This window comes from Macaca fascicularis, chromosome 6 (assembly GCF_037993035.2).
Source record: "Macaca fascicularis isolate 582-1 chromosome 6, T2T-MFA8v1.1".
Taxonomy (NCBI): domain Eukaryota; kingdom Metazoa; phylum Chordata; class Mammalia; order Primates; family Cercopithecidae; genus Macaca; species Macaca fascicularis.
Genome location: NC_088380.1, coordinates 33412629 through 33428966, shown reverse-complemented (window position 1 = coordinate 33428966; position 16338 = coordinate 33412629). Strand labels below are relative to the sequence as shown.

Sequence of the window (16338 nt, the reverse complement as noted above, 5' to 3'; positions counted from 1 at the left end):
GTCATTCATGAAGATTTCTTCCCTTACCTGCTGATTCAAAGTTTACCCCCCATTTTAAAATTCTGTCAATTTGCCTTTGCTAGGCAGAAATTCTTGAGTCTTTTCATGGGGATCATTCAAATATTACAATTCATCAGACCCACCTATTGCCCTTTGACTTAAACAAGTCCCAGAAGAACAAAAGCCCTCAAAGAATATGGATATGTGCAGTGTGTGCTGGTTGAATTATAAACAGGAAAAGGTTTCTGTGGGATGTATTTTTTAATGAGAACACATTGTTATACTCTGAGTATGTGGCATTCTTGCTTAATAGAAACATTTACAAGGACACATACACATTTATATCCAAACATCAAATGAAGTAGATATTTCAAATGACCAGTTTGCACAAGAAATAAAATATATTATACAAAACAGGGGTTATATCCACAGTCATTAGTTCTCCTTTTCTACACAAAACAACAATAAATTAAATCACATTATATGCAAATAGTTGTACATTAGAATAATAAACTGTATGTAACTTGTGCAGCTTTTACTTTTACTTTTCCACCAGACTCATGGTAGGTTTGTACTGTTTGGTAGTCCTGTATTTAAATTAACAATGAATAATGTGACCCAGAAAACAGAGGTCGCAGAATTGATCTGTCACAAGGTCTATCCCACGTCCTCTTGGTTTCAATTATCCACCATGCACAGAGAACAAAGCTCAGATTCCCAGGACCCAACGCAAAGGTCTGCAATGAACATGCTCACAGCAACTCCATGCTGTTCAGGGGCTACTTCACTGTCATCTTATAAGACGCTGAAGATTTTCAGATCTTGGCAATCAATAATAAAGAGGACACCTGTTTCCAAATCTGAATTTGCCTCTGTTTTAGCCATCTCTGTCCAACTATTATGCACGGTGACAGCTTTGTTCTCCTAGCAAATAAGAAATATTTTGGTAGCCTATGTTGTGATTTACACTTGGTAAGTGGCCCTTTATTCCTTGTGCATAGAAATTTAGGTCTTTAAACATGAATCGAAGCAATGAAGCATTTTTGCTAACACTTAATTCTGCTTGTTCAAATCTCTCCCCTACGTATCATCTCGCACCTGATACATCAGAGAGCTATTATAAAATGGACTTTTACTTGTGAGACTTGACTCCCACTGAAACACTTTCGTTGTGTTTGAAGTAGCTTAAAACATGAACATTAACAGCATCAGCTGGTTTAGAATACTTTGCATTTGGTATGAATTAACATTAGTGGTTAATGAGAAATTTGAACAAACTCCAATCCAGCACCTTTTGGAAGTTATTTTAATCCTGCAGTCTAGCTGTGGGCTATGCCTGCAAGAGACATTTATGGAATCTGCGTGCTGAGCACCAAAGCCAGGCTTGTTAGAGTTTATGCACATCACAGGCTCGAACTTCCCCGAGAGCAAGTGTGGTCAGGTTAGCATAAGGGTTCTGATGAAAAGCCAGCTACATTCTTACAACCAGCACTAGTTTGTCTTTCTTCCCCCGAGGAAGTATGCAGGCCTACTCACAAATTTCTACCTGCATGTGCAAGATGCTGACGCATCCTTGGAGTGACGCTGGATGTGGATGTGGGTGGGGGGCAGAAGGGAGAGTAAAGACAGTGGCAACAGGCAAAGCTACCCTCTCCTATTTCTTTTAGAGGATCAAGCTTCTGATTCTTCTTGCTCAGTATGTCCCACGCTTCTTGCTGAGTATGGCTGTTGAAGGGGGACTAAATTATTGATTATTATTCAGTTCTAAATACAACTGAAGAAGAAGCCGGTCTCTCTGAACATCATCATCTCATTCTCTTTGCTTCCACAATTACCCCTAAAATATATCCTGTGTTTTCAGACAGTTTCCGTTTTTTCCACCAAATAAGAAATTCAGCTCGTTACCAGCTTCCTTATGTAGCCCGAAACCATGGGGTGTGATTAAGTAAAACCCATGAAATGTCCGTAGGTCGAGTGGCCTAATTTGGGCTGACATTTACTCTCATGTCTGCATCCACTCAGGATCTGAGTGCTTTGTGTCCCAAGAAACACAGGTGCTTGTTCCTTCCAATTTATAAACACTCCCAGTGGCATAACGCTCTATTTGACCTCCCAGAGACTTCCACAAATAGCCAGTGTATACTGGCTTACAAGAAGGTAGCGACACCACTGGAACCTACTTTCTGAATCCATCACTATCTGCATGAGATCTATGCAATGGCCTTCATCTCATTGTTGACTGCATATTTTACACACACACACACACCCAAAATCAGCCATAACTAAAATGAAACTGATGCATTTGGGGCAAAGAAGGCACATGTGCCTTGAGTAAATTAATGATTCTAGAAGCCTGTGAATAGAGAGAAGTGAGGGCATTCCAAAGCAAACGTCTTTGAATTTAAGAGAAAGGAGAAAAGGAGGTGTTCTTTTCCCATGCATTTCTCTCTCCCCTCCATTAATCATGGGTTCTGAAGTGTGAAGAATTACAGTAGGGTCTGTAGAACCATGCCTGTGGTTCCAGAGAAGACAAGTTGATGGCTCTTCAGAGAAATGTGATGTTTTCAGGGGCCTTCTCATGAAACCTGTGGTCAGTCTTGAGGGAGAGATGGACTCTGTACAGAAAATTCTTTCCAGATAGAAGTGATCTGGAGAACACTTTCATTTCTGAGTCTCCCCCTACCTGCCCCCCTACCCAAAAATCTAAGAAGACGATGATGACCATAAGACACACACTTATTTCCAACACCAAAAAGCATCTATGCATTTTGACCTGTATCAATGTCAGCTGAAGTTTGACTGGATGAGAAAATACTGATAAAGTATCCCTTTTGAAATCTGAACACCCTCGATTTCAGGGTAAAAACTTATAGAATGACTTAAGAACTAAAGCCCTATTTATTTTACTATATGACATGTGACTACTAGTAGAGTATGAATTACTAGTTGTCAAAGATGTTGCTTAGCAGTTAGGAACGTAAATCCCCAAATATAATCATGAGAGATCTGAATTCAGGGTAACCTTGGGCCAAGCACCTACATTTTTAACCAAGATTTCCAACTTAATGGAATTTTCAAAACTTAACAGAGTTTTTGTAACCCATACGCAGATTTCAAGGAAAAAGTGGTACATGACTGACATGTAAATAAGCAATCTTTTTTATTTATTTATTTTTTTATTTTTTTTATTTTTTATTTTTATTTTTATTTTTTTTTTGAGAAAGAGTTTCGCTCTGTCGCCCAGGCTAGAGAGCAGTGGCGCGATCTCAGCTCACTGCAAGCTCCGCCTCCCGGGTTACACCATTCTCCTGCCTCAGCCTCCGGAGTAGCTGGGACTACAGGCGCCCGTCACCATGCCCGGCTAATTTTTTGTATTTTTTTTTTTTAGCAGAGACGGGGTTTCACCATGTTAGCCAGAATGGTGTCGATCTCCTGACCTCGTGATCTGCCCGCCTCTGCCTCCCAAAGCGCTGGGATTACAGGCATGAGCCACCGCGCCCAGCCAGCAATCTTAACATGAGAATTGATTTTAAATTGGTATGGCATCCAGAAACCTCATGATTTGTTCTGCCATTTTTAGAATACTAAATGCTCACTTGTCTTTAAGAGTTTATCTAGAGCTATCATATTAAGTTTAGGACTATTCCTCTACCTGAAGTTAAAATAGAATATATTTGTTCTAAAAATGTTAGTGTTAATGGGTTGCTATAGAAATTTTAAAAAGGTTAGAAATGTTTATACTCAAAAACTGCAACCAGGTAGATTATTTTTCTCCCGTAATAAGCACATAGACTTGAAATGTGAATTTTTTTTACAAGCACAAGAGAAAATTAGTATCTCTAAAATAAAAAAATAAAATAAAATCATTGAAAAATAAAAATGAGAGAAACAAGCTCTCCAATTCAAGTAACTGAAATGGACACAATTCTTCCTTGCTCTTTCACCTCAGGGAGTCCCAAGCGGTACAACGCTTTGCTTTCCTGCATTTTACTTCTCAAACTCTCTTCCTGCACTAGACCTTCTGGAGGCTGCCCTTCTTGCCTTCTTCTTCCATCCTTTTTGGAATTCGACACTTTTTCCTTTGCATCCAGCATGGAGAACTACAACATAGTTGTTTCCGTTGATTGTACTTAATTCTTTTATCACGCCCTCTTAGCTGCCTCCCAGCTCCCATTTCTTAAACAACAGAAGAGAAATGTGCCTCACACAGAAATCATCTGTTAACTGTGACTCAAGTGGGAGCTTCCCAGGGAAGCACGCACACATGGGCCAGCATCTGGGACAGGCAGCTTGCGCTTACCTTTGCCTGCACTGCTACTTGTGTGAACTACCAGCTTCATCACCACCAAGAGACTGCTCAAATTCTCCTGTTTCCTCCCTAGACATGTCCTTCAATAGATATTAAGATAATTTTTAAACTATTTTTCAGATGCTCAAAATGTTAGTGAGGAAAGACCCCAGTTATGTAATTCCAAGATGGTGCACTGACATGACAGCTTCCCATTCCTCCCTCACTGTCTATCTTCTCCATGAAGTATAAGTGAAAGTGGTAACCTGAGTTTAAACTCATGTGCAGACTACTGGGTGCAAAGCAGATAACCAATAAAAACTTACTCAACTTTGTCCAAATTCCCTATCTCCACACCTAACCCACTATTACAGTTATTCATGGATGCCTACAGAGTTCTGTGGAGTTAACTGAAACGGAATAGAGTAGCTATTTAGGTTCCCTCTTTTAACCAAAATCATCACTGGGAATTTTGGTAAATGCCACATGTAAAAGTTTTAAATTTGTCATTTCTGTACTTGCTGTCAAGTTGTAACTCTCAACAAAGTTGTTCTTGAGGGAAAAGGGCTATCTCCCTTTATAAAACTCTGTTTAATTCTAATAACTTTTTACTCTTGATCTTGAAACTCATCATTTGGCCAGAACTGGAAGGAGTATCACTGTAAAATAACTTGCATTTAAAACAGTTAAACAGTAAAAATGCAAAAGAGTTAAAATTTTGATATATTCCTGTAGAGTTTGAAATCTGAATACATTTCCACATCTCTGTAATTAAAGCAGAAATTAGCATTTGGCTGTGCCCAAGGGAAAGAGGGAAACGGGGAGAAAAAGAGAAGCATTTTTTATCATTATTGGTTTGTTGTACACTTCACCCATGCTTTTAAAATGTAAGCAACATTTAACCTTCAAAATGAAAAAAAAAAAAAAAGATAAATTTTTCTAATGCCAAAATATAAGATTAAAATACTTGTAAAATAAAATGTTAGTGTGAAATGGGACTTTTTTTTTTTTACATCAAAAAGGAAACATTTTAGACTTGCTTTTCTTCTGTAAATCCTCCCATCTCACTAATATTTACAACAATCCAGAGTAGCATTTATGAGACACTGAAAAAGGGAGGAAATCCTTTTTCAAGATATGAAGTCAGAACCTGAATGTAGACGTCGGACATAGAAGTCCTCAACCACAAACCTGTCCTCCAGCTCTAGAGGGAGTAAGGCTGTATTACCAACCTTGAGATTTTTCATTACATTTTCCCCTTATTGGGTGTTAAATTCTTTCCAAGAATGTTCTACTTGTAAAAATAATTTTATTCTAGCTACGAAACATTTCATTTAAGAAAACCACATTTTATATCCTTGTGTGAAATGCTGCCAAAAGCCATCAAGATATGGAGACATCAGATTTTAAAAACATAAATCTAATCATATGCCCTTGAAACAGTATGAACATTTAACAGAGTGACATGATATCATTATTACATTTGTTTGTCATGAGATGAAAGGCCTGGAGGCAGATGGTGATTAACAATAGTTCCTGAGCTTCTAAAGAAATTTGAAAATGAAATGACTAACTGCTTAAAATAATGAATTCTTCAAGAACGCCCCTTCTGTTTCATTGATGTCTTTCATCCCATCTATCTCCTTAAAGAATCTCAGGCAGAAAAAAAAAAAAAGCGGGGAGCTTCTTTTAAGCCACTGAAAAATGGGATCTGATGGAATCTTCCCGTAATTCCCGATGTTTTCCAAGGTTACTTTCTTCTTGCTGGTTTCGCCTCTCAATGGTTATTCTGTATTTCTTCCTGGGTAAAGGGAAAGTGAATGTCGTAATAAAACTTGCTACAAAATACCACGGTTTCTCTTACAAAGAGTGCCCTCAAGGGACATCTGGGTTTGAGTTGATAAATGAGAAGTGACAGAACATGAAACCCTGGTCAGAGATTAAAGTAGTGTGCCCCCAGGCGTGATGCCCTTATTCAAGAGAGAAAATTGGCATGCTTTTCCAAATACCACAGAACAAGCCTTCCCCTTCTTCCCTGGGTGCCTTGGGGGTTAGGTCTTGTCTATTCCGCTACAGAAGTTCTCCCTGACTCCCAGGATATGCCCTAGATAAAAATCAAATTACGGGTAGTGTGGCCAAAGGAACAGGAATACAATGTTCCCACAAAGGGTCACATACGCCTAGTTACAATCCCATGCAGAAATAAAGAAACCTTGCTCTAATGACTTACGGAAAAACCACAAACTCAACCACCAAAGATTACAAAGGAATGGACCACCCTTACGGGGCAGAACGATCGGTACCTTGAACACACATACATTACTACAATTTTGCAAGCCTTGGAGCTTAACCACAGTGGCAGATGAGCATGTGGGCTCTCCAGATACTGAGCACAGATCAGCCTGAGAGCATGGGCTACGCAAAGCTCCCTCCTTCTCTTTAAGGTGAGCCCCGGCACCTAATTCTGAATTGGAGAAAGCCTGAGAAGGGAGAAGTTTATTTCCCCCTTTATCCAGATTCCCTCCCCAACTGCTTCACTTGGTGGGTGGTAGGAATTCTTGTCAGAATATCTGTGATCAAAGGGTTGGACACAGTGGCTCACACCTGTAATCCCAGCACTTTGGGAGGCCAAGGTGGATGAATCACTTGAGGTCAGGAGTTCAAGACCAGCCTAGTCAACCCGTCTCCACTAAAACTACAAAAAATTAGCCAGCCAAGGTGGCCTGCACCTGTAGTCCCAACTACTCGTGAGGCTGAGGCAGGAGAATTGCTTGAACCCAGGAGGTGGAGGTTGCAGTGAACAGAGATCGTGCCACTGCACTCCAGCCTGGGTAACAGAACAAGTGAGACTCCGTCTCAAAAAAATAAAAAATAAAAATCTGCGATCAAAGGGCAGCAGCAGCTCTCTGTCCCACAGTGAGATGTAACTGAAACCCATGATCCCAGCACCCAGTATGCTAAACCACTGACCACCAAACCTAGAGTCACACCAAAAGAATGGCTGAGATTTTTTAACCACTGTGCTTCCTGGGTGAAAGGAGGATGTGGACAAGTCACAAAGAGAATCAAGCAAAAACAAATGACAAAGACAGTAGAAGAGAGTGAATTGTACCTTTACAAATGGTCCTCACCTGAAAAAGTAGAAGGCCATTAGCAAGCCAGCTCCTAGTAAGGCCCCCACAACAATTCCTGTCACCGCCGATTCTTCTAGGCCACCTGCTTGAAAAAGAAGCATAGATAACCAGGGTTCATTTTGAGATACAGTTAGAAATGCCTCGAGTTTCATTCATTGCAAGATGTCCCTCGATTTCCCACTGGAGGCAACTTTTCCTTTTTCAGAAATATTTTCTAAGGGACAGTACATTTGTGTTTTGTTTTATGTTTTGGTTTGTTTTTGCCTAGTGCAAAGCTTAAGAACCATTTGAGAAAGTGCTAGATAAACAAGCACACTATTTAGAGTGTGGACACAATGAGAACAGAAGAAAATTCAAGAATCAGAGGAAAACTGGAAGTGAAGAATTCAGATATAGCCACTCTCTTTTGAGTTTAAAGTCAAAGAATTGGGAGGCCAAGGTGGGTGGATCACCTGAGGTCAGGAGTTAGAAACCAGCCTGGTCAACATGGTGAAACCCCATCTCTACTAAAAATACAAAAATTAGCTGAGTGTGGTGGCGGGCACCTGGAGGTACTCAGGAGGCTGAGGCAGGAGAATCACTTGAACCTGGAAGGTGGAGATTGCAACGTGCCGAGATTGCACCACTGCACACCGGCCTGGGTGACAGAGCAAGACTCCATCTCAAAAATAAATAAATAAATAAATAAATAAATAAATAAGTCAAAGAAGACAACCAGATGGACCAGGGCACTGACCCAGGGCTTCTTATTTTTCACAGATGGATGGTGACACTTCAAAGTGCTAGAGGATTTGATGAAAAATTCATTGAGTCAATGTTCTGTTTTTAGATGTTCTCTCACCAAAGCCAAAGTTTCATGTCAAAATGTCCTACATAGCTTTGTGAAAATGTGGATAACACTTTGAAACAATCAAGTTCAGTGGTGTCCCAGTTATAGAAAAATGATAAATAGCTAGCTTGTATCTAGAGTTTAGTATGCAGCCTTCGATGCGTCATCTTGTGTAATCCTCAAAACAGTCCTAAGCTTTGGGCACTTTTCTTTCTCTTTACACATTGGAAAACTGCTTAAAAAGCTGAAGGAACACTCCTAGGGTCACAAAACCAGCAAGTAACAACAGTGAGATTTCAAATACAGGCCCAATCTCCCCAGTGTGTTCTTAACACACTTCCTCCTTAATTCCTTCCCGTAATTATTGCATAGACATAAATACCTAACAGTTTAAAAGATGCTTTCAAAAGCACACATATATTAGCCTAAAATGATCAACTGGCCTCCTGAAAGACCTATATTCACTTTGTTCTCCCTCCCTACCTTATTCTCTAAAACAATGATTTCTAACAACTTTCCTATTTGTAAGCTACTTATGAGGACATCCACTTGCTTCTCTACTTGTATACAAAACTGCTCATAAGTAATACATCTTACACTTATTTGCCAATGTGTAAATGTTCAGATGTTTAAGGGATGTTATCTCTTTGGTTCTGAGGAGCTAGAAAGTAACCACAAACTTGGAAAATCAGAACGAGACTTGCTATGAGAGATGAATAAGCAAGTGATATTTACTAATTGATATTTTGATTTTCTCTAAAAGTGGAAACATGGCCTAGCCAAGAGATGATAGTAAGAGATGTAAAAATAGGGAGAAACATTCTACCATTGTGGAAGAGAAGGCTGGAAGGGAAACAAGACCTGAACGCCTCTGCTAAAGGCAAGATGCCAGTTTGTGAACTGTTCCCTCTGATGTTTTACCACATCAGAGAAAGGAATGTAAACTTCCAAAATGTAAGCCCTAGAAACACTTGGGTTTTAAATTTACATTACGCTGAGGTTAGAGGTGATGACATACATAGCAAATTAAGTCTCTAGACTTACATGATTTGCAGGGAGAGCTGTTTGTGTGCTCAACAATTCGGTTTTCGTCTATTCTCAGTTTTAAAGGGCCCCAAGGATATTTGACGTTCGGCCGCATTTCAAAACGACCTTCTTTTCCAAAGTAATCACCAATAACCTATATAGAGGCAAAAAAACAAATAGCCGAAAGGTCAAAGGAGGCACAAAGCTCGCAGTCTTCCACAGCTATTCCCCAAAATGCACAGCCTGATCTAAACTGGCTGCCTCTGGGCATTTCATCAAATCACCGTCTCCAGGGCAAGGACAGCAAGTGCTTCAGAAAAGCGCGGTACATTGGGCAGGTTCCTCGGTTGTCCACACTGATGGTCATTGTGTGTTCTGGGGACTTTATAAGTCAAGATTTGAAGTCACTAATGGTGCTCTCAAGAGGGCACTAAGAGCGGTCATGCCAGAGCAGAAGAAGGTGGGAAGTGTTGAGAGTGGTGCCCCCGGGTCCTGCCCTCACTGAAGGCCCAGCCCTGTCAGCGCTGCCCCTAGGATTCTTCAGTCACTACCACCTAGTGGAAAGGAATAATCCTGGAATTCCTGGCTTTTGCTTTGTTCATCGGACAGGGCACTGTCCCACCCACCTGTCCCGGAGCAGCCCACCCCGTCAGCCAATTGTAACGCCCAAGTTACTTTCAGGGACATGTGAAGGACAGCCAGGGTCCACTGTATACCCGATTTAAGCGTATGACAGGTACCCAGCCTCACAGCCCTCAATTGTTCAACATATAATGAAAGAGCGTCTTTCAGGAACCTCCTGTTTGACCGCTTCCGGTTGCCAGACTTCCTTCAAGAGTTGCACTCTCCTCTCTGATGAATCCACCCTATGTGCACCCCCATTTCCAGGCTGAATTCTCTTTCTCTTAGTTGGCTCCTCTGGCCCCTGGAAAATCGCTATTCTGTGATGGTTTGATTCCATGGTTATCCCTCAGTTTCTGGTTAAAACGATTGTTTGATCAGTTCCCCAAGCCCCACTCTAGAAGTGCCTTCCCACCCAGGTTCTCGGGAGTCATTGCTCTTTTGTCTGAAAACAAGCATATGGCTCCCGAGTGGCTGGGGACATCTCCTCCCCTTCTCTTGACCGAGGTGCAGCAGGTTCTCACAGGCCACGTCAGGTCTAGAGGAAGCCTAGATCGCCACCAAAATGTAACAATCGCTGGCGTGTACTGGGCACTTGCCAACGGCTTTATACACCTTCACCCCTGCAACCTCACAATGGACTCTGATGAACTGTCGCTACCCACCTTTCCCGAGGGGAGGAGCCAGGAATACAGATGAGACACAGACCACTCAGTGGGCAAAAAAATCATTCATTAAACGTAGCGAGGGTGACTCCTGCTGCTTCAGAACTTCCCACAAGAGCCAGGCATCTATTAGGTTGGTGCAAAAGTAATTGAGGTTTTGGCCATTAAAACTAAATAATTAAAAATAATGGCAAAAGCCGCATTACTTTTGCACCAACCTGATACATACAAAGAGGAAAACAGCAAGTCCCATATGCCAGGTCCCATGAAGGGCACCGGAGCGATGACCCTGGGAGCCAGCGATCAAGGAAACCGAGGAAGTGGCATTCTTTGCTGAAGCACTGCATATTTGTATAATTGTATATGTATATTTGTAATTTAAAATGTAGATAGTACTTTTCTAGGTTTCATTTGACCTGTCCCCATAACAGTAATCATGTGACATCAGCCAGGAAGACATGATGATTTCCATGTTACAGATGAGGAAACTGAGGCAGAGTTCACACTCCCAAGCACAGAAGACTCATCTTTGTGTCCGGGGCACTCTTTTCTCTTCACGATATTATCCTGAAACTACATCATCTTTGGAAACGTGAACACACGTTGAGTTTGCAACCACCCACCCTCCCACTCCGCCAGAAAACTCAAATCTTAAGGGAGGAAACTTAGTTTCACTTTACTGGTTTCACCCCAACACCCTCATCCATAAGACTAAGGTGTGATTCTTCGCCACTTGAAGGGTAGGATTTCCTCACTTAGAATAAACATGAAACCATTTCCTGAAGTCTTCCTTGATACCCTCAATCAAAAGTTGAGGTTTTTCAACTCATTTTTATTTGGAAGCTGCATTGGAGACAGCTCTTTGGCCACCAGAACAAATGCATTCCTCAGAGTCCCCACGGGCAGAAGGAGCAACTGGTACAGAGTCTCACGTGCTCACCTCCTGGGTGCCCGCCTCCACATCAGTCATGGCAATCACAGAGAAATCCCCATATCGGTCTCCATTGGCATCTATGGACACCTGCCCGGCGATACCTACAGGACCAGAAGCGAAGAACTCAACGTTGGTTACTTAAAATACCTCTGTCTGCCAACAAAAACAAGAGAATGAATTGGCAGGATTTTTTAAACAAACTCATGCCACAGGGAATCTCATCAGACTCTGAGCATTTTTGTTGGCATTTTGGAAAGACATTGTAATTTCATCTGCGTCTGCATTCCTAAATTCTTAACATTTCTCCATTTAAAAATGAAAAGAAAAAGAAATAAATGATCTTCTTTGGGGAATATGTTTGAAAAAAAGATTAAGGCTAATCCTGAAAGCAGCGTGCTTATCCCAGAGTTTTGTATTAATTTTTTTTTTATTGCAGAGTTAGAAGTGGAGGTAGGGTACATTTATAGATTTGCCATGGGTTTGCGTTATCATTGGACGAACATTATAAAAGAAAAATCATTCCAGGGCCAGGACTCAGTGAATGTGCTTTTTTCCAGGCTGCTTTAATACACAGGAGAGCAGCGGGCCTGCTTTGTGGGTCACCGGGGCCAATAGCTAAGAAAAGCTATTCTTCTTTATCCCGGTTGAGTTCTTCGCTGATTGTTTATCCAAACATTCTCTGGACGCTTAGTACTGAATTAGTGCTGCAGCTGAGGCAAAGATGAATTGAACACATTCTCTGCTCTAGAGAGGGGCAGCCTGGACTGGGGATTTAGCTTGTTCACACCAGAATCTAACCACTTGCTTTCAAATACCAGTTTCTACATTTACATAGCTCCATGACTTTGGACAAGGAACTTAGCCCTCTAAGCCTCAGTCTCCACAACTGTAAAATGGGCATAATAGTACCTCCCTACCAAGCAGCCGTGGAGAAGATTAAATGACATAAAACAAATGAAGCACTTTCAGCACATTTAAGGGATGTTAATTGTTTTCACCTACTGTCATTATTACTATCACTGTTATTACTACTATTTATTTTATAATTACTCTTGGTAGAGAAGACCTGACTGTGCCCACATCACTCAGAGGAGGAGCCAGCACATCAAGCTGGAGAATCAGGGAGGACTCAGTGAAAGAGCAGGAATTTCATAGGGATGTTGGAGGAAGTCTGAGATTGGGCAAGCAGTAATCAAGAAGTGGGAGAGAGGCTGAAAGGCTGGCCTAGGTGTGTCTACCAAGGCACAGAGGCCCAAAGACACCAGAGGAATTGTGAGATTTCTGGGAAGATGGCCCATGTGGAAAAAGGGAGTCAGTGACATATAAGGCTGGAACCGGGTGGCCACAGAATGGAGGGCCTTGGGTATCCACTTGCTTTGGCCTATAATGGTGGCTCAGAGCAGCTAATCAATAAAACAAATATATGTTATTGGCTGATATTAAATATGTCTGTGTCATAATTCTCATTCACTGAATAAGAGATTGCATACATCAGCCCCATTTTTATTAACTAAAGTTATTTCCTTTTCATCTGGGGAGAGTTTGGTGTAATTCTTAATTGGCCTTTCTATTGATTTGGTTCTCTGATTTGGTTCTCTCTGGAAGTACTGACTCCTCTAGTAAAATGAATGTCTGGGAAAAAGGATCCCAAGGGAAAGTTCCATCCTCTAGTGTGGCTTGGAGAGGGCAGGTATTTAGGTTTACTGTCCTTTGGGTTGTGGTTTGAAGGCCCACTGATTTTTCCAGACTTTGGTCTACTTTACCAGAAACAGAATGGAAGCTAGCATTCACTTTGATTTTTTTGTCTTCTTAATATAGACTGGTTACAAAGGGTACACCTACCATAAACTTGTGTATCCTTGAGAGCCTATAAAACTCTTAAGTGATAAATAGGCTTAAAATATATAGCTATTGGCCATCCAAAACCATTTGTCATTCTGTTGAGAGGTGTTTGTGATGTTGTGTCCTGCTAAGTATTTTGCAGAGCATTTTATAAGATGAGGTGGCCCTAGTAATTTAAGACCTATTGTACCTTTAAGCTATTGCAATTCTGCCAAGAAATGGGGTGAGAATCCTCAGGGTGGCCAATTAGCAAAGTGAGACTTCACCTGAGAGTATCGTACATAAGGTGAGATTGTCAGGCTTACAGCAGAATTTTCCTGTACATAAGTAATGAGACTTTCCACCCCATTTCTATTTGGCTGTAGTGGAGCTCAAAGTTTAAGCCACAGTCCTATTTACCTTGTCACTCTGACCTCTCACACAGAGGAAATCCAGCTTCTTCCCAGGCCGTTTATTGAAATGAGAGTTGATCACAGGTTTCATGGCAATAAAAGCCAAATTTGTCAAATCACAGCCAGAGTATTTTTCCCTTGACAACTTAATGGTCACCGAATGGTGACCAATAAAGTTAAAATTGTTTTTAATTTTAGGAAGGTTTGGGTTTTTCTTCATACAGATACCTTAGAGTTCTTTTTAGGCCTACCCTCAGATGGACCATTGTTTAGCAAATAAAATGGGCTCTCCAAGCAATTCAAGCCAAAAACTTACCTTGGCCTCAATTATCTTTACATTTGACCAAATGAGATTCTAATTGTAGATTGAACTGCACAGTTGGTTGTTTCAGGACTCATTTCATATTGCCTGTGTAGAACTGGCCTTAGAATACAGACATCAAGATAGCCTATGGGAAAACTGAGCCCATGCCCTGGCTCTAACCAAAATACATTCCAGCCATCATGGGCAACTACCCTCCCCTTCACACCCTCCCTCAGTGGCGCCCTCCAGCATCCCCCAACTCTGGCTCCTGTCCCTCTGTCAGAAGACCAAGAACAAATGACCACACCACGTGGTGAGTAATAGCTAAGAATGGGATGTGGCCGACCAAGGTCGTGTCCACAGATGCCAGGTTCTCAGTGTATTGTGCAAAACTTCTGGGAAATTTGGCTCTGTCCTAATATGCCCCCAGAATTATCCTGTTGGATTCCAGCTCCTCAACTGAAGCAGTCAGAGGTAAAATAAGATAATCCCGGAGGTGTATTCACCCATGAACTACAATCTGTCTAATGCTAAGGGAGATGTCACTCCGGTTTTGAGTAAGACATGGCTTCCACTAGAGAGAAATGAAATCTGCCAATTGCCACCATAGAAACTGCCCAGACAACTCTAGATGGAGCTCAACCTCTCCCTACTGTCCTGTCCTGCCCTTTCTAAGAACTGAGGACAAACCGAGGGACAGAAGTCCCAACTGAAAAAAAAATGTGCCTCAAATCTAAACTTGGCAGTATTTGCTCCTGCCATTGAAAAATGTCACTAGTGTGATTACAAATAGATATAGGCATACCCCAGTGCATTACAGGGCTCAAAGGAAGAGCAAGCACTATGTAAAACTGAAAGAGCTCTTGTCAGTCATTAACTAGACCAACCTCCTTATCACACAGGTGAAGAAAGAGAAGCTCAGAGGACAAGGTTACTAGTTAGTGGCTAGGATGCACTGAACCCTGGTTCAGCGATTTGTACTTTATGTACCGGGTTGTCAAGTGATACCCATAAGCGTATCTACTTTATTTCCCACATAGCAGCCATAAGGACCCCTTTTAACACACAAGGCAGATCGTGTCACTCAAAAGCCTCAGGTGACTTTCTGTCTCACCCAGGTGGAGCCCAAAGATCTCAGCAAGGCTTGCAGGTCCGCATGATCTGACCCCATTACCTCTCGGGCTTTGGCACCTATCACACTGCCTGTCACACTTGGTGTCAGCCACATTAGCCATCTTGCTCTCTCTGGGAACACTCCATAGTCTCCCACATGCACTCAGGATCTCCACGTTTACCACTCCCTCTGGAATGCTCTCTCCTAAACAGCTACAGAGCTTCCCTCACTTCCCTTGGGTCTCTACTCAACTTCACTCTCACAGAGACCTTCCCTGACCACTCTAAACTAGCAGTCCCACTCCTCCTTGCCTGGCATTTTCTAGCTCCCTATCCTACCTTATTTTATAGCTCTGAAAGGTATACTGTATTCATTGTTTGTTGCCTGTTCCCCCCACTGGCATGTAAGCTCAACTGATTGCATGAAATGTCTTTAGTTCACTGCTGAATCCTCAGCACCTTGAACAGCACCTGGTACATAGTAGGTGCTCAATGAACATTTGTTGAATGAATAAATGAATATAGAGTTGATATCTGCAAGGCTCCAGTAGTGAGGTCACTTCCATATTGAGTTTCATGTTCATTTTCTTTGAGTGTTGGCGAGGTGAGAGAAAACTAGCACTCTTAAATACACTGTTAGCAAGAATATAGATTAGCAGAACTTTCTGGAAGCTTTTTGGCAATTTCTAATGCACTTTAAAAAGCACCAACATACTTTTGGACCCAGAAATCCCACAAGTAGGAATGTTCCCTGTTGGAAGGACTCACAAAAATTCTTCAAGATGTGCAAGAGGCTTGTGACAGCATATTGCATAATAGCAAAAATTGTAAACAACTTTACAAGTGTCCATCAATAGGAGATTGGTTAAAGAAATTCCTGTACAGCCATACAGTAGAAAAATATGTAACTGTCATTTAAAAATGTGTTGGATCAGTGAGTTCTCATATGGAAAATTCTTTAACTTGACATACAAGTAAAACACCTAAGATGAAAAATAGCATTCATACTATGACCCCTTTCATGCAAATTTTAAGATAAGATATACAAATGCATATGTGCTGGCAGAAGACTTAAAATATTTGTAGACAGAATCATAGAAAATCGTTAATAGTGATTCACAGTGGGGAGAGGGGACTAGGTTGGGAAGGAAAGCTTTCACCTCTCAATTTGCACATTTTTGTACTGTTTA

At 41.4% G+C, this 16338-nt stretch overlaps 1 protein-coding gene across 6 annotated transcripts in view; it reads right to left on the bottom strand.

The window, feature by feature from the left end:
- Positions 1 to 242: 242 nt before the first annotated feature.
- The window catches only part of NPR3 (natriuretic peptide receptor 3), a 92813-nt gene continuing 76717 nt past the window's right edge, over positions 243 to 16338 (bottom strand). For 3 of the 6 annotated variants that reach the window (XM_045393579.3, XM_065546140.2, XM_005556656.5), the window contains exons 5-8: positions 11504 to 11598; positions 9296 to 9431; positions 7420 to 7507; positions 3535 to 6089 (exon numbers count right to left, since the gene is read on the bottom strand). In XM_045393579.3, coding sequence (XP_045249514.1) covers positions 5978 to 6089; positions 7420 to 7507; positions 9296 to 9431; positions 11504 to 11598 — 431 coding nt within the window. In that variant the 3' untranslated portion in view covers positions 3535 to 5977. Of the gene's footprint in view, positions 6090 to 7419; positions 7508 to 9295; positions 9432 to 11503; positions 11599 to 16338 lie in introns of all 6 variants that reach the window. The other 3 variants (XM_005556658.5, XM_073993271.1, XM_005556657.5) reach the window with 2 other exon arrangements.